A 19,197-nucleotide genomic window follows, 5' to 3' on the forward strand; every position below is an offset into this window, starting at 1 on the left:
ACAAAGCGGAAAAAATTGAAGGGGGTCTGAATACTTTCCTTCCCCACTGTAAATAATTGGATGAGTGTGGCTGCTGCCTCAGCATCCACACAATAACTAGAGAAATGCATTTCCTGTCAAAAATGTGTGTGGATGTTGATATGCTGAAGGATCGCTCTGAAAATGCTTGAATTGAATTGCTGAAAAAGTTGAAGGATGAGAAAAAATGGTGAAGTTCTTTGTTAAAATAGTTGAGAAGACGTTTGTTGAAGCTGAAGAATGAGATGCAATAAATACATGCAGGAATGTCCTAGAAGAGATGACTATTTTGATACCTGAATAGCTTTTCTAGCTGAAAGTATACTGAACTTAAGATGTGAAACATTTCGCCATTGTTCCCCACAAAGTAGGTAAAACAAGTAGGGTTGTGTGTGTGTGTTAGAGGGAGAGAGAGAGAGAATAGTTCTACACACTGAGGATGTTGTGGAGTGTGGATGCTGCTTTTCCAGCATCCACACAATAAATAAATGCCAGGATAACATAGTGTGGCTGCTTCAAGCATCCACACAACAATTACTGCTTCTTATATGCTAGCTATGACTATAAATTAATCACCGATGCATGCACTAAGTATTTTTAAAATATTACATTTCACGTGTCACCTTTCCTTTGTGCATGTCTATGGATTGAATACATCAGGCTTTAACCCTTGTACGGATTATTTTAATTCAAATTTAATGTGACAAGGCACGGAACCTAAAGAGCAACAAGTGTGCAAGTCCAAATACAAAGAGTGACTACTGTTAAGGACATTGTGTTACATGCAATCTAAACTGATCGCGAGATTAGATGTGTCATGATCTGGGTGGCTTACCACTTTGACCACAGTCTACTGCTGGAAATCCCTTTATGGCAGACAAAAAAGAAATACTTGAATGGATAGACATTTCTAGAATTAAGTAAAAAAAAATATTTTGGTAAGTTTTGCTAATGCAATATCTAGCAATTGTAATCCAGCAACATTATGTATTTTACTATAGAGGGTGAGATGACATAAGGGCTATCAATAGTGGCAAAAAAAAATTCCTCAAGCTTTGAACACATCCTGACAATCTGAACATCAACTCCGCATAACAGTTTGAAGAATACGAAGAGCAGGATGTCAGCATGTAGGTAAATGTTCAAACTTCAAACACAAGATCCAGACGATCTCTGCTAAACTGTAATTATACTGAGTAAATAGAGTTTAATTATAAATCAAGTGTGTATTCCCACACAACAGCACAAGTCGCATTACATCCCAGGTATTATCTCAGCATTTGGAGGTTTGTGCTTTGTTTGGGTGTGGCTCTGTTCTGCTCTGCATTCATGTGGCCTTGGGATTGAGTTACACTGGGCCCGAGTTGGAGGGAAGCCATCAGCCAAGCTCAGGTAAACAGCAGGCATCAAGCCAGAAGGGAGCCGATGTTGTCTCCAAACTGAGTGAAGGACTGTGTGTGGCTCTGGGGGTTGGTTTTTCCACTGGCAGTCAATATGCTGGATTCACCTGTGAAAGCTCTGTTGAAGACCTCCTTCTCCTCATTGCAGTTGAGTCATGAAGGGGGTTGACCTACATATTTTGAGCAAACTATCTACTGATGAAGACCATGAGTCGTGGTTGAAAGCTTCCAAAAATCGACTTTGAAGTCAGATTTTTTTTGTTGGCCTTCTCCAGTGGCCACATCAAAAATCTGCAATGATGTCAGGGGCCAAACACATGATATTAAATGTTTTGTGTGCTATGCAGTTGACAATACTAGATTCTACATACAGTAAAACATTTATTTCTGCTTACAAATCAGACTAATTGTCTCTTCCTTGTCCTCCCGTGAGTAGCCACTTCCCTTTTACCTGCATGACGTACTCCCCTCTGTTCTTGCAACCAGGTCAGCTCCTTCCTCGTCCACCTGTGAGTCATCCTTCCCACCATTCTATTTCATATAGGCTTCGCCCTCTAACAGCAGTCACTACTGGGTTCATCCTTTGCATATGCAGAATCCTGAAGAGATTCTTTCACACCCTGTGCCCTGCACTGGGCTATCCCCACTCAGGTCCACTGTGGTGGAATAAATGTCAATGTGACCTGAGATTGGCTTCCTATGCCCCTCTTTTTCCTCAGAAGTCTAAAAAGCGATTCCTAACATGGCTAAAGAGCAACGATCATCAAATGGCAGACTCCAGCGCCACACCAGCATCACCGTGTATCCAGGCTGCAATACAGGCTTCATCGTGCCCAGTGACCTGTAACCCCACTGCGAGGTCTGCCTTGGTGCGGAGCACGCCGAGCTGGCACTCTCCTCCCAGGCCGCTTGCCCTAAAAACTGACAACCGCAGTGACTTTGTAGACAAAGTACACAAGCTAAAAACTAATTGTCTCAGCAATTTTCACAAGACCACTTTCATGAGTCACAGAACTTAGTGACCCAATGGAAGTAAAATGATACACGAAAGAAGCAGACGCTATAATACAGGCCACTAACAAGAAATATAAACCCAGTGAGTTGAACTGGGCCAAATAGTTGGATCTGACCCTGAATTCGCTGAGAGGTGAATTTAATGATAGTTTAGCTTTTGTATTCATGCACCAGAGTTTGACCGAGTCTCAACATTTAAAGCAGTCTCAGTCAGGTTTTTATGTCCACACCACAGTTTACAGAGACAGAGTTCACACCAGCCTGAAGGCACTGAACCACACAGGCAGGCACACCAGAGTTCTGTGGAACCAATCCAAACTGTTAAACTGTGAAAACACCTTTTTCATCACCAAAAATGGTTCCTTCTGAGGAGCACAAATAGAAAAGCAGATGGTTATATACACAACAAACCTGTTCTTATGATACCTTGTAATGGACTGAATTGTTACACAAAGGGCAGTTCTGACTTGATGCCAGAAACAGAGGAAGTTCAGAGGGTTACCCAATTAATTAGGAATACTCTGAGGACTATGATTATCCATACCAAATCTCATGGACTGCTGGTTAGAAATTGTCATAGCATTGTAGGTTGTTTTCGAACAAAGGCTTAGATGCAGACACTGATTCCTCAACCGCTTGACACTACCATTCCTAACAGGGCTAAATTACTAAAACACACACACAAAATTAACCATTAGCACATTTCAGGATGTTGTACTCACCTTGGTGACAGCTACTTTTGCACCCTTGTTGATAAGCTGGACCACATTGTCAGCTTGTCCCTTGTGTGAAGCTATAAGGAGGCGCTCGGAGAGTGCGAGGACCTCAGCCGCATCCTGCTGGCTCATGAAGCAGGGCAAGTGATGCTACCGTCTCCGTACAAAGTGCTGCAGATGGTGGGGAAGACAGCTGTGGTGATGGTCTACGATGCCTTCTAACTCATGGTGAGCGTCATTGTGACCAGAGATGTCAAACGGGTGCTAGAAAGGTTGACAGTGCTGCGGATTCGTCCAGTACTACGGAGTCCACAAACTGCCAAAATTCCTCCCATTCATTCTGTCAGCTGCTGGTAAGAACAGGAAACAGAGTGAAAACAACCCAGTATGTCCTCCACACATAGTAAGTAGGTAAAGGAATGGGCAAAATAGAATGACATCACTAACAGGCTGCAAACCCATGTACAATCCTCATGTGATCATGTGAGCCTGACAAATAATATGCGATGAGAAGCAAAATAAAGGGTCAAATCTGGTTATTGTGTATCTGCTGTACAGCAGCAAGCCCTTCATACACAGTGAGACAGAAAAAAAAAAAACCATAAGAACACAATCCCAACCACCTCAAACAGCAAACACACATCTGTGGTTTGATGAGTTATTCAGTGGCATGCCTCTGTGGTTTTGGTTGAGTAAAGTGATTAAGAGGAAACAAGCTGCTGGGCCTCGAGTGTCTTCTTTCTCATCATTAAAACATCAACTGACAGACATGAAGCTGTCATCATCCTTTTAAGAGGGCACCATGAACAAATGATTGCTGCCTTTAGTAGTTTAACCAAAACAATGCACTTCTATTGATCCAACATGGGCAGTGTGACCGCAACACGACCAGCCAACAAAGCTCCTTGTCTATGTAGCTCTAAACACTGACGATGAAAATGCTATGCTACATTCTGCTGTTAGCCTGCTTTCAATACCTTACATTTTACAATGAATGGCATTTTGCAATAGTGACATATGCTGGGGGCAGCACGGTGGTTAGCACCATTGCCTCACAACAAGAAGGTTCTGGGTTTGCGACCTTTTTGTGCGGAGTTTGCATGTTCTCTCCGGCTTCCTCCCACTGTCCAAAGACATGCAGCTTAGGTTAATTGGTGACTAAATTGCCCATAGGAAAGTGTGTGTGTGTGGGGTTGTTCGTCTGCGTGTTGGCCCTGCTATGGACCGGCGAGCTGTCCAGGGTGTACCCCGCCTTTCGCCCGCTGCTGGCTGGGATTGGCTCCAGCCCCCCCGTGACCCCGTTCGGGATTAAGCAGTACAGAAAATGAGATGAGAGGTATATGCTGGTACTTCTTCTACCCATGCTGTCTTTGATATTATGCACACCAACAGTTAAGAGTTTTAGCAAGCAGATGGAAAAGCCAGTCGATTTTGCAGTATCATAAATATTTTCAGTAAGACAAAGTGGGGATTTTTATTGTTATCAATCCAGTCATAAAATGAGTAGGTGAAAATCAGAGTGAAAGCAGACGCCCTAAGCATGTCCTGACATGAGGGAGCCTTGATGACAGAACTTCTATTACATGGTGTTGTTGTCAATTGTCCTAATTATATAGGCATATACAGGGTTTTGTACATTTATAAACTGTGTATTCTGGTTTTATAAAAAATAAAAAATAAAAATTCCAGGGGGCGTTTAGTGGCTGTTAAATTTGAGCTGCGGCCAGGATAATTCATGCTTACAAAGTTCCACATGAATAAAACACTACAGAAGACTACAATGCACAGAAGACAGGCCAAAACCATTTCTTGCAAACATGTTTTTCTGCTGTAAAGTTTGGCATTTTGTGGACTGACTTCCTTTTGGAGCCTGCCTCCAGTGCCCCTTTTGGGGAACTGCAGGTTTTAGCAATTCCACATTGGCTTAAATTTTTTTTACATTGATGATTGTTGCTTGGGGTGGTGTGATTGTTAAGATTGAGGTAGAGCAGTAGGTCACTGTCATCATATGATTGCCATTTTTATGCACATTAACTTGAATTAGGATGACAACTCTAGCAGGGTAAATAATAAGACATTTCAGATTGAAAAGTTTGTACTTATCAAGCATTAATGAACCCTGATGATCTCAGTCATCTGTGGTTAGAATTACTAAACACTGTAACATTACCAAATTGTTGAAAGAACCCATTAGTTTTCCATTAGATTGTTGCCGTTTGCCCAGTGCTTCTGTAAACTGCTTTTATGGGCCGCTGTATTTAAAGCATCTTTGTGTCAGGAATCGGCGCATGAAGCTGCCGATAATACCAAGGGTGAACTCAATTATAGAACCAGACAAGGATAAGTAAGCAAAAAACAAAAAAACAACTGTCTCTTTAATAAGAGCACGGACAATAAAACCATACAGAAAACTACGTGAACACGAAACACACACTCAAGTCGAAAATACAATCCAAGGTCAGAGCCAACAAACTTACACAGCCGAGGAATCCACAAACAAGAGATCAGAGAGGGAAGTCCATACACAGAAAGCAGTCTGAAACAGGAGGGCAAGGAAGAACACAATTGTCAAAATACAATCCAGGGTCAAAACAGGAAAAACCGGGCACAAGGAAAACGCTGGAAAGTCTGACATGGGTTAGAACAATCTGGCAGCTTCCCACAGGGTGAGCAGCTGCTATATACTGTTGTTAGCAGGTGTGGGTAATCAGAAGCAGGTGAAACAAATTTGGATAATGAGCTAAATTTCCCAGGAGTCAGGTGAGCTGGGGACAGGAAGTAGTATCAAAATAAAAGCATGACAGGAAGCAAACGGGACAGATTCATGACACTTTGTGTGTTTCATAAAAAAGTATTTTTGAAGCTGTAAATCTATTCTGTTGATTCTTTTGTACATTCAGCATTTACTCCATGTCTGTCTGTTATGGAAGAAGGATCACTCCTCTTGTGCTCTTCCTGAGGTTTCTTCCATTTTTTCCTATTAACGGGTTTTTAGTGAGATTTTCCTCATCAGATACGACTGTCTGAGGATAGGAAGTGTCATGCTTTACAGCTTGTAAAGCCCCTTGATGCAAACTTGTGATCTATGATATTGGGATTTACAAATAAAATTTTACTTGACTAGACTTTCACCAGCAATTACACTCAGCGGCCACTTTATTAGGTACACCTATACAATTGTATGCACTTCAATGCAACACTTCCGTCTTAACATCCATGTTTATGAAGCTCATGAGTTTTTGGTGAAATTGTCATAAATGTATAAATCCAATTATATGTTTATTATTGAGGTCATAGTTAATGGTGGTATTGTATTGGAGTGCATTATATTCAGAGGTGTTTCTAATATTCTGACCCTCTCATGTGTGTAGCTGGGGAGGACAGAAATATGTGGTTGCCTACCCAGTGTGGCTGCCCTTATAGATGTGATACACTATTGTATCATGTATCCACTCAGACTTTTTAATGCCAGCTACAGAAGGCTTACTAAAATTAAAAGCTGATTAATGATTAGCTTATAAAACAGAAAATATGCTGGCAACAATTTTAAAACTCAGTAACCTCCTTAAAACCATTCTTAAGCAAAAATTTCAAACTGGTTTCTGCTTTTTATGTATGAACATTTGCTGCTTTTTGGAATGTTAATCAGACAAAGCAATCATTAGAAGATCTTAGTCGCAGTTTTATTTCTTTCTTGATGTTTTATAGATTAAACCATTAGTTCAACAAATCCATATCTGTAAATAATATAAGTGTGTTGTTGTTTGAGAGGCTTCATGATCCAGGTGAGGGCTGCATTAAAAGTTACTGCTTCATAAATACTGTAGGTTTAAAGAGGAAGTTTACTTAGCATCTTTTGATGACATTTTGGAGAACAGTTACTGACAAGATAAAATACCTTTGTCATTATAGCATTTCACTGAACTTACTGTGAGAACTAACTCTTTGGTGTTACACTGATAAGTGGGCTTGTCTTTTCCATTATGTCTAGAAGCTGTGATAAAAGGTTAGTGATGTGAAAAGAGACAAAAGAACGCACAGCAAGGGGGTGGATGCATTCCACTGAGGTCATGCTTAAGCAACTAGGTTGTTGACCTTAGACTGACCTGTATTTCTCCCTCCAGGGAAGGGTGGTAAAAAAATCATGAAGGCCCTGGGTGTGAATGGGTCACAGGTGGTTGGTCTCTGCCTCAAAGTCTACAAAAATTCAGCTAATTTTAAGATACATAGCTAAAGATAAAGCCTGTTCCTTAGAATTCACTACTGACATTAAGCTCCATATGGCTGTATAACACAAACTAGCTATAGTTTAAGATGGGACAGGCTGTTAGAACGGGGAACTTTTGTGTTCCTCAAACTCCTCATATGGTCTCATTTACTGACTCAAGTAAATCAGGACCTGTCTGTTTTGTCAGTGCTGCTCTTTCACCAGAAGCATCTGCTTAGTATGAGAGTCATGCCACACAAAAAAAAAGAGATCTCAGGAGACTTGGGGTCAAGGATACAGTAGCTTGTGAAACTGAATGTGCAAACTAAAGAAACAGAAACTTTAATGTGCAGACTTACAAAACTAAGGTTACAGGTAAAAACCTAAATATACAAGCATACAAAATGAAGTATACAGACACAACACTGTTTTCAAGCATACCTTCTTGAATGATGCAAGCTTTAACTGTCAGATGTGACATACCGACAGTTTGTCACTATTGCCATAAGTGAAAAACATACAGTGCATCCAGAAAATATTCACAGCGCTCAAATTTTTTCACATTTTGTTATGTTATAGTCTCATTCCAACATGGATTAAATTCATTATTGTCCTCAAAATTCTACAAACAATACCCCATAATGACAATCTGAAAAACGTTTGAAATCTATGCAAATCTATGGGACCTTTCTGTGTGGAGTTTGCATCTCCCCATGCTTGCTGCGATGGATTGGCGACCTGTCCAGGGTGTATCCTGCCTTTGCCCGATTGCCGGCCGGGATTGGCTGTGACCCTGTTCAGGGACTAAGCGGTAGAAAGTGATTGAATGGAAAAAAAATCACATGTACATAAGTATTCACAGCCTTTGCTCAATACTTTGTTGAAGCACCTTTAGCACCAATTACAGCCTCAAGTCTTTTTGAGTATGATGCTACAAGCTTGGCACACCTATTTTTGGGCAGTTTCTCTCATTCTTCTTCGCAATACCTCTCAATCTCCATCAGGTTGGATGGGGAGCGTCGATGCACAGCCATTTTCAGATCTCTCCAGAGATGTTGTCCAGAGTACTCTGGAACAGGTTTTCATCAAGGATGTGTCTGTACATTGCTGCAGTCATCGTTCCCTCGATCCTGACTAGGCTCCTGGAAGGTTCTCCTCTCTCCACAAAGAAATGTTGGAGTTCTTTCACCATCTGGTTCTTGGTCACCTCCCTGACTAAGGCCCTTCTCTCTCGATCGCTCAGTTTGGCCGGGTGGCCCACTCTAGGAAAGGTCCTGGTGGTTCCAAACGTCTTCCATTTACAGATGAACTGTTAATACTTATGTACATGTGATTTTTTTTGTTTTTTATTTTTAATAAATTTGCAGAGATTTCAAACAAACATTTTTCACATTGTTATTATGGAGTATTGTTTGTAGAATTTTGAGGACAATAATGAATTTAATCCATTTTGGAATGACACTGTAACATAACAAAATGTGGAAAAAGGTAAGCGCTGTGAATACTTTCTGGATGCACTGTAAATGCTTATTTTTATTGTAATGACTATTTTTGTGAATAATGGTGAAGTAATTTTAAGCACACCCATAGTTAAGTTAGGTCATAGGTGTTTATTCAGTGGCCTTCTGTTAATGTCTTCTTTGATGGAGCAGTGACTTGATTATGTCTCAGGAAATCCTGGCTCAAACTCTACATACAATATAAAAAGAAATGCAAGCAGATATTCTGGTGCTGTATTTTTGCTTTTTTTCTAATTTTGTTTCTACCTCATATAAAAGAGAATACAATCCATCTCTCCTATTGATTGCCCACCTTTATACAGGTAGGAAACAACACAGATATGAAGGAGTCAGTCAATAGGAGAACTCAAGGGTGAGCATTTCATTCTCTAGGCCTCCTCCATGAACCATGTGAAAGGGAGGCATTTTTGGTTTTTGAGTTGAGTCCTGAGTTCCTAAATGTTTGCACAAAAGCCCTGTTGCCTAGCTGCATGTGAGAAGCCTTACTGTGACTGCCAGACTTGCTTTGTTTGTGTGGATCCATGATTGAACGGGATCTATGGAGAAGCTGGAATGCAGTTGGGGAGATAGAGAGTTACCCCCCTTTTGCTTCATCTTATTCATTTTCAGCTAGCGAGAGGGAGTCATTCAGATGTTACCATAGTGAATTAGTACCGCGTCTGAGAGTGTCTGTGAGTTTTTCATGCATTCTTTAGTATTGCGCACACATTGCACATTGTGTGGTCTAATTTTCAAAGTTTGAGAATGTTTTAACGAAATCTGACAGCACAAACCTTGGGTCACTTCTGCATGCCGTCCTGCAGTCTGAATAAATACAGCACTGTTTTGTCTACCATTCTTTCTTTCCAGGCTTCCGAAAGAATGAGGGAATACTTTTACATTTCCATTTCAGGTTCATTTGTGTGGCATAGTTTAGGACTGCACATACTGTATTTGGAATCCATTTCACTAAATTATGTTTCTGACTATGTATACATGAGGAGCAGCCAGTGTTTAGGGATAACTTCACAGTTTTTTGATTAAACAAGCACTGCATCTTTTGAAACCACAAAGACATACAATTCCGTTCCTTTGAAAGAGCCTAGCATCACTTGCAGTCATTTTGTAAGTGCATACAATATTTGAACTGCTACAGTGCACAGCATAAATGAGTACAACCCAACAGATTTGTCAGAAAACCTTTGCCTTCCTTTCAGAATCAACATTTTCTATGGGACAGTATACTACAAAATACTCCTACAAATGCGGGCCAGTGATTGCAACCAAGATTTGTTAATGTGCACACACAGAAAAGTATTTTCCTTAACAAATTCATTCAAGACCATGTTGCAAAAATGAATACACCCCAATGAAAGTCTTAGGAGCAAAGCTAAATTTTAGACAAGATCCTTATGAACAATAATTCAACTACAGGTGAGTCTAATTAAGCAGATGTCCAGCAGACACTTGATTTTAAAAGGGTGTTATTTAACAAAGAAAACCAACTCATGGAAGAGAAATGTCACAAGACCTGAGAAGGAAAATAATTTCTTTACACAAGAAAGATGAAGGCTACAAGAAGATCAGCAAAGCTTTACTTATTAGTCAGAATACTGTCGCAAAAGTGATACAAAAGTTTAACAAAGATGGAACTGCAGCCATCTCACAGAGACGTCCAGGCCGTCCACGGACGTTAACGCCTCAACAGGAGCGGCTTCTGATGAGAAGGGTCAAATAAAATCACCATGCAAGTTCAATGCAGTTAGCTAAAGAAGTAGAAAACCAAACGGGGTGACTGTTTCCTGTGACACAATACGGCGTACACTGCACAGGAATGGCATGCATGGATGTCATCCATGAAGGAAGCCTCTCCTACAACCCACGCACAAAAAAAGCCCACCTAGAATTTGCCAGGGCCCATGCTGAAAAAGAGGAAGACTACTGGGACTCTGTGATGAGACCAAGATAAAGGTTTTGGAACTGATGGCTTCAAAACTGTATGGCCTTGCAAAGGTGAGGAGTACAAAGGAAAATGCATGATGCCTACAGTGAAACATGGTGGTGGTGGCAGTGTCCTTCTGTGGGGCTGCATAAGGGCTGCTGGTGTCGTGGAGCTGCATTTCATTGATGGCATCATGAATTTACAGATGTACTGCTCTATATTGAAAGAGAAGATGCTACCATCACTCCATACCCTTGGGCGTCGTGCACTTTCCCAACATGACAATGATCCAAAACACACATCTAAGGCCACTGTTGCATTTCTGAAGAAGAACAGGGTGAAAGTGATTCAGTGGCCAAGTACGTCTCCTGATCTGAACCCAATCGAACACCTATGGGGAATTCTGAAGAGACACGTTGAGCATCACTCTCCATCCAGCATCCAGGCTCTAAAAGAAGTCGTTCTTGAAGAACGAAAAAAGTAGATGTTGCAATACATCACCAACTTGTTCAAACCATACCTAGAAGACTTGGTGCTGTTCTTACAAATCATGGAGGTCATACAAAATACTAGATGTAGTAGTTTTTGTTGTGGGGTGTATTCATTTCTGATTTTATAATCTTAATTATATTATTAACATTACTTTCACGTATTGAGCTAAACAAACTCAGCTATACAACTCAGTTTTGTCATGATTGTGGAAATTGTTATTTAGTTCATTGAGATATTGACTAAAATCTTACTTTTCAAAAGGGGTGTACTCATTAATGCTGAGCACTGTATATGCTGTATATGCCACTTGCCCTCATGCTACCACTTCATTTCTACCAATAACATTTTTATCAGGGTATGGCAAGGCAGGCTTCTGCAGAGTAAATCTTAGTTTTTGTTCAATTGCCATACCTTTTACACACTGGAATTGGTGGTTTGTGAGTACATATGGAGTTTTGTTGATTTTTTACTGAAATAGTTGGTATTTTACTGCTCATGGTAGAGATTTAGTGTTAGGTGTAATGACTCTGAAATCATGTTCAGTGGGAATGATTTGGCAAGAAAACAGTATTACACTGTTGTGTTTCATGGTTGAGCTGAGATGATGGGCTAATGCCTTGGAAATAATCCAGTTCTCTCTCTAGATTTAGCCACATATGCCTGTGGTACTGTGAACTGCTCTTGATGTCATCTGTACCATGTCCTCTCATTCTCTGCTGCAGTGAAAAACACAGTTATTAAAGGGACTGTCACATAATTTTGTTGTACGTGTCACAATGTTACAATGACAATAAATAAAGCTTCTTCAGGTCCCAAATAATCAGTGTAACTAAAAGGAATTGGTAATACAACACAGTGGTAAGCAAGCCTTTGTCCCAACTTTTTTGTGTTGCAGGCATCAAATTCTAAATTTCTTTATATTTACAAAATGCAATTAAGTTGGTCAGTGAAAACACTGAAAATTGTTTCTTTGTATTTTTGATAGTTAAAGAAAGCTGTCCCAACTTTTTTGGAAATAGAGTTTGTATTTAGAAATAATTTTTAAACGTACATTTCTTGTCTCATTCTTTTCACTGTATACTATCTAATAATGTAGAGATTAAGTTGGCATTGTAACACAAAAACTCCCAGGGGAACTCAGGACATAGTTCACTCTCATGGTCAAGCTGATGATGTTTACAGCAGACAGTGGTGTTTAGACTTTGCTGGTATAAAAAGAGAACTTCGGGCACTAAACAAAGTTGATAGTGCAAATGTAATGGGGGACACACAGCTTAGGCTGTGTATTTATGCTATTTATGCATTTATGGATTGAACGGATCAAACATTTAAGATGGCATTAAAGTTAACAGACCTGAAGCCCACTGTCAAGTCCTTCTTTAATAAGCTAGTAACTTTAGCCCAGAAATGAGTTGGCACTAGCCAGGTGAGTGAGAGAACTGAACTGTGCATGAAATCCAGCACAGACATCGCGCCAAAGAGCTGAAGTCCTTCTTCAGAGGAAAAGTGGGCCAAATAAATCATGTACATAAACGGCAAAGTATGGCACAATTCATCAGCTTATACTTAAATTGATATATAATAACCTAATCATCATCATGTCTTATTATCATCATGCTGTTAGCCTATAGAGCTCTACAGTGACTACATAAAAAGGTGGAAACTTCTTCCAGAAGTGATTTTCCCATTTATTGTGTTCCACAAGTCTTCATCTCACGTCATCGTCATCACCTCAATAATACCATCCCTACAGTCAAACATGGTAGTGGCAGCATCAGACTGTGGGCATGTTTTTCTGTGTGTGGGATTAGGACACTAGTTGGGATAGAGGGAAGGATGGATGCAGAAAACTACAGAGCAATTTCAAATGAAAACCTTCTCCAGACTGCTCAGGATCTCACACTAGGAGGAAGTTTACATTTCAACAAGAAGCTGAAGCAAACTGCCAAGAAAACACTGGAGTGGCTTCAGGAAATTCAGTCAAAGTCCTGAAGTGGCCCAGCCAGCATCCAGACCTGAATCCAATAAAACATCTCTGTAGAGACCTGAAAATGTCTGTGCACCAATGTTCCCCATCCAAACTGGCTGAACTTGAATGATTCTGACAAGATGAATAGAAGACAATTCCAAAAAATGCCAAGAAGACTTGAGACTCTCATTGCTGTCAAAGGCGCTTAAAGTGAATGTTATTAAGTGAAGGGTCTGAATACTTATGTAAATAAGATATTTCTTTTATTTTAATACATTTACAAAACAATCCAAAAACCTGTTTTTGCTTTGTCATTGTGAACTATTGTGTGTACACTGATGAGGGAAAAAATTAACTGAGTCCATCTAAAGATTAATCTTAAACATCAAAATGTGGAAAACCTGAATATATTCACTGTATACTTTCTGAATCCACTCTAGATCAGTCTATAGCTTTGCTACAAAACAACCAGAATCAGCTAATCACTCACGACAGTCCACTTAGACTAATCATTCTAATCACATATATATGAGACTGTTGTGATTCAAAGAGGCTCAAATAGCCAGCTATGACTGCCATTACCTTTTAAATTGAAATAACCTTGCTGGGAATGAGGGGCTGGGGATGGCCAAGAGCTTGTTACAAGAAATAAAGGGTTAAGTGGAATTCAGAGCCTCTGCATTGCAAAAGACTAAAGCTCCTCTTCTTATGCCATAGAGCTGTTGATTTGGACACCCAGTGCCTCACTTGGAAGCATTGCTCTGGCAAACAGTGTGCTTAATCCCAGGATTTGTTCTATTATACTGCCACCTGAAGCAGGGTTTAAAAATCTAATGTATAAATATGACCCTAAACTGATATTATCTTCTTAAAATAAATTACAGAATATATTTAATATACTGTTGAGGGAAGATAAAAACTCATATGATTGCTTTAACATTTACCTTCATTTAAGTATCATGGGAAAGTCTAATGGGAATAAGCAGATGTCGGCATTAGTACCTGCACTTGACAACAGCCAGTCACAATGGGCACCATTTCACCATCTGACAGATGAATCTAATAATCACCTCTCATACAGTGTCAGGTTTCTGGAGCCTGTAAAATGCGCCTCCCATGCCCCAAAACTACCCTTTGGCCCATTAAGGCTGATTACGTGCCGATTATCCTGCTGGTGACCTCTGACCTCATCAGCACAATGCTGTGCTAATCAGTGCCCCAGGGGCATAAGATGGAAAGACGGATGAGGCTGTTGTTCACACTCTTCAACTACTTAGGTGCATTCATCAGCTTCACACAGGGCACAATCTGCAAAGCTACTGTATGTCAACTTCTTTGGAACCAGGAAAAGCAACAACTTTGACTTTTTCAATGGTTTAAAAAAAATGAGCCAATTTTAATGAAAATAAAGATTTGTAAAATCAGCCTGTTGAGGACCATTTACACTTCTAACTTTTTGCCTGCATGAAAATCACAGATCTGGAATTTAAAAACCACAAATTTTAACCAAACAGCAAATTAGAATCAGAAGAGATAGATGAATCATTGATGTAATTTAATCTCACATGAATTCAGTAGCTTTTTTCGACACCAGGACCATTAAGGGGAATTCATGGTTTCCACATACACTTGTGCGTATATGGACACAGATGAGTGGCTCGCCCAATTTATACTTCCAAAAGAGGGTCTGACTTCTGTCCACATATACCGACATTCTCCAAGCATGTGCATTTTGATGTTCTTTCCACACTGTTAGAAGAACTGTTTACAAAATTAGCAGCTCAGAAACCACCTGTCTGCGACACAGGTACTGCATCACAATGCTTTTAGATTTTAGAATAACAAAACATGTTTTGTGTTAAAAACATGTAAAGCATATATTAATATGCATATTATAAAAGTAAAAGTTTCAAAATAAGTTTTAAAAATGAGCAATGATAGGAAGATATATTCAATAGTTATTACTTTTCCACCTCTTGGAGGTCAAGTAAATAATCATTAAATTAAACTAGCACACTGTTATTAACCAGTTTTATCCAGATAAGTAATTAATGTTAAACTATTCATATTGTGGTAGTGCTTCATTTGATGTACAGTTGTGCCAGTGATTTACATATCAATGTCAATTTACTCAACAACAGTAGGTCTAAGCCTGAGAGAACTGCATCATTTCTTGTCAAGTCTGTCAAAGGCTACATCATCAGGGGAGGCGACAGTGGTGCGGTGGGTAGAGTAGTTGTCTCCCATCCTGAAGGTTCGAATTTCGGTGCCTCCAGTCTATATGTCAAAGTGTCCTTGGGCAAGACACTGAACCCCCGTGATGGCGGCATGTAAGCATGCAGCGGCCCGTGCATTGTACGTGTTACAATGACAATAAATAAAGCTGCTTCTTAAAGTTATATTTACTTTTACTGTTTCGCACAAAAATATACTGTGTCTGCCCCTGATACCCAATACATGCCAAATTCATTTCCATCCTGGAAAACATTTCAAGATCTGACTGTTGCAAAGAACCAGTCTTCACCTTTCCCCTCCCTTAGTGCACTGCATTGCTACAAATCAGACAAACTCTTAAATACATGGCTTCAAATACTGCTAGAAAAATTCACAGGGCTGGAATTGAATACAACAGATTTATAACTAAAAACCTGCATGAGGGTAAAAGCTCAAATGATATGGGCACTACAAATAGCATTCTGTAAAATGTAGAATCCTGTGTTTTTGGAAATTGACACATAAAAGAGGAAAAATCTGTATAACTCTATCCCTATTTAATCGTTTGCCCAATCAACTTCTGTTTTTTTCCTCACATGGGTCCTCCACCTTTATAAAATTGCAATCACTGTAGTGCCATTAAAAATGTTTAGGAATATTAGACCTTTGTGGGTAACGCAAATTTTAATAGTAATGTTGAATTTTTTTACCTTTTTGAAAAACTTTCAGTTTTCAAATGTTTTGTACCAATCTAACTGATTTGTTACTGTTTAATTTGCTAAATTATGCACAATTTGGCAGGCCTGTCGTTTCTCTAATTATTTACCAGAAATCGTGCATTAATACTGCCAAAGAATATACAGTGTACCACGACAGAGGATTTTATCCACTGTCCCTCTTGGGTTCGCAAACATTCCATGTAATGGTCTACTGGACCGGACCTCTTGGGGCCTGCTACATTTGGAAAAGAAAGTCCACTCCAGGCTCCTGGGTTTTGACTTAACCCTACACACTGAAGTCTTACAGAGAAATCCTATTCAAATAAAATCTTCATCAAAACTACTACTGGCTCACAACAACTACTTCTTTAGCCTTCCTAGTATAAATTGCTGTATTGTGCTGAGGTATTATCATTAAAGCATGTTACCGACCAGTTGTTCCTAATAAGTTCATATCTTTTAACTGGTAAATACCCTCAATTTGAATCCCTGTAGACTTAAATATTTAGGTTAAGCCTTTAGCTGATCTGTGCTGCAGAGAAATGTAGTGCAAGACTAATTTATTAAGTTTTTTTCCAAGCCCGAGTGCATCAAATACACCACAGGTTCTGATTAATATCTGTATTACTTAATATATTGTTGTTTGCAGACATCTCTCACATAGGCATGGTTCTCCTAAACTCCCTCCAAAACCTACACTTTATATACACTGTGTCAGATTATTGTGGTGTCTTCCATCAGTAATTCCCTAATGGGGAACGGGGTTAATATGAGGAGAACACTGAGGGAATAGCATGTGAGAAGGAGTACAGACACATGAATACACATGACTTCAGGGGAGGTCAGAGAGACTACCCCACGTTTTAAAGCATTACCTAAAAGTAAAACAACGTCATAAAAAACCCAGCACTTTGTTAACGTTACCATAAAAACTATGCTAGGAGCCAGTGAAACGTTGTTAGGTATGACGCCACGACGTGTTGGGTTGAGAGGAGGCGCTTAGTGACAGCATAACGTTAAAACTGTAGTTGTAAGGTGTCACAGTAAATTCGCCACAGCAGACTCATATAAAGCTATAAGTTGCTCAAAAGCCACCGTGACAGCTAAATGAAGTCCGAATATTCATTTCTTTCGTAACTGGAGGAACGTAGTTCAACTTAGCAGAATTCTAGCAGACGCCTATGAAAGTTACGTAGTACAAAAACAGCTAAAAAAACCAGGATATTTCAGATAAAAACACTCACAAGATAAACGGAATAAAAAATCAGACTAACCTCTAAGAGAAGGTGCCACACAATTCCCACCGTACGGACGGAGACGGTGCTACCTACTCCGACAGACCCCGTGAAGAAACTACACAGAGCACACTGCACTCTTTACAATATAAACAATCTACGTACCCCCCCCCCCCCCCCCCCCGCCGCCGCCGTCTCCCTCGCCGCCCCGCCGCCATTCCCCTTCCACACCTAGTCCACTCCACTGTCTGAAAGAAGCATCTTTCTTCTTTTTTTATTTAACTAATGCTAAAACGTGATGCTGTTAGTTATGTGAACTTATTTTCAAATGATAAAGGGATCTCATTTTTTTGACAAACGACATAATTATGAAAACTGAATTTTTAAAAAAGGTGACATCCGAGCAAGTCCCTGCTCTGTGACTTTTATAATAAAAAAAAAGTCCCTAATCTGTGACTCTGTCTCTCTCTGACCCCCAAAGCCATAGATACTAGAGTGGGGCCCAGTCCTGGGGAGGAAGGGTGTGTCTGTCATTCCTCTTCTCTTTGTGCTCTTCTAAGACAATAGCTTTCCAAAGAATGGAACCAGATAGTGGAGAAGTACAGAGTGTATGCAGTGAAACAACAATTCTGTGATGACACCGACACAGTTTCTTCAGCTATATAGAAATGTTTGTCTCATCCAGTGAGTCACAGTGATAGGAGCAGATTTAAACTGTGCTGCACTTATCCACACATATAATGTACTTCCCAGTTTCAGAATGAGGAGATAAAGACCAAGGAGCAGGCCTAAGTCTAGCCTATGTGAAGGGTATGGGGAAATATAGATTCTCAAAAGATTCTGTGGCAAAACATAAAAAGTTTGTTACCAAAAAATTCAATGCATATTAAATGAATACTGCTACCTTTCATTGTGTAAACTGTAAATATAAATATTTACTTTAACTGATTAATTGTAAAACATGAATTATTTAATATGATTTTAAAAAGTCAATAGTAATTGATTTGTTAAATGTTGATTCCATTAATGGAAAGTCTATGCCAGGTACTGGAGAGGAGAATTTGACCGATAGTCGAACCTCGGATTCAAGAGGAACAGTGCGGTTTTCATCCTGGCCGCGGAACACTGGACCAGATCTATACCCTCTTCAGGGTGGTGGAGGGTTCATGGGAGTTTGCCCAACCAGTCCACATGTATTTTGTGGATTTGGAGAAGGCATTCGACCGTGACCCTCATGGCACCCTGTGGGGGGTTCTCCGGGAGTACGGGGCCCGGGGCCCTTTATTGAGGGCTGTCCAGTCCCTGTACGACTGGAGCAGGAGCTTGGTTCACATTGCTGGCAGTAAGTCGGACTTGTTTTCGGTGCATTTTGGACTCCAGCAGGGCTGCCCTTTGTCACCGGTTCTGTTCATTATTTTTATGGACAGAATTTCTAGGTGCAGCCAGGGGCCGGAGGGAGTCCGGTTTGGGGACCACAGGATCTCATCTCTGCCTTTTGCAGATGACGTTGTCCTGTTGGCTCCATCAAACCAGGACCTTCAGCGTGCACTGGGGCGGTTTGCAGCCGAGTGTGAAGCGGCTGGGATGAGAATCCAAGGCCATGGTTCTCAGTCGGAAAAGGGTGGCTTGTTCCCTTCAGGTTGGTTGAGAGTTCCTGCCCCAAGTGGAGGAGTTCAAGTATCTTGGGGTCTTGTTCACAAGTGAGGGAAGGATGGAACCGGAGGTTCACAGGTGGATCGGTGCAGCTTCTGCAGTAATGCGGTCGATGTACC

General features: G+C 40.3%; 1 protein-coding gene across 1 annotated transcript in view; it reads right to left on the reverse strand.

Annotated features, from left to right (window-relative positions):
* ankrd6b (ankyrin repeat domain 6b) overlaps nucleotides 1-17,560 on the reverse strand; it is a 52,604-nt gene extending 35,044 nt beyond the window's left edge. The window contains exons 1-2 of the mRNA XM_020612910.1: nucleotides 17,465-17,560; nucleotides 3,155-3,498 (exon numbers count right to left, since the gene is read on the reverse strand). Coding sequence (XP_020468566.1) covers nucleotides 3,155-3,280 — 126 coding nt within the window. The 5' untranslated portion in view covers nucleotides 3,281-3,498; nucleotides 17,465-17,560. The remainder of the gene's footprint in view (nucleotides 1-3,154; nucleotides 3,499-17,464) is intronic.
* Nucleotides 17,561-19,197: the final 1,637 nt, after the last annotated feature.

The sequence above is a fragment of the Monopterus albus genome, unplaced genomic scaffold (genome assembly GCF_001952655.1).
Source record: "Monopterus albus unplaced genomic scaffold, M_albus_1.0 scaffold128.1, whole genome shotgun sequence".
In the NCBI taxonomy this organism is placed as follows: Eukaryota; Metazoa; Chordata; class Actinopteri; order Synbranchiformes; family Synbranchidae; genus Monopterus; species Monopterus albus.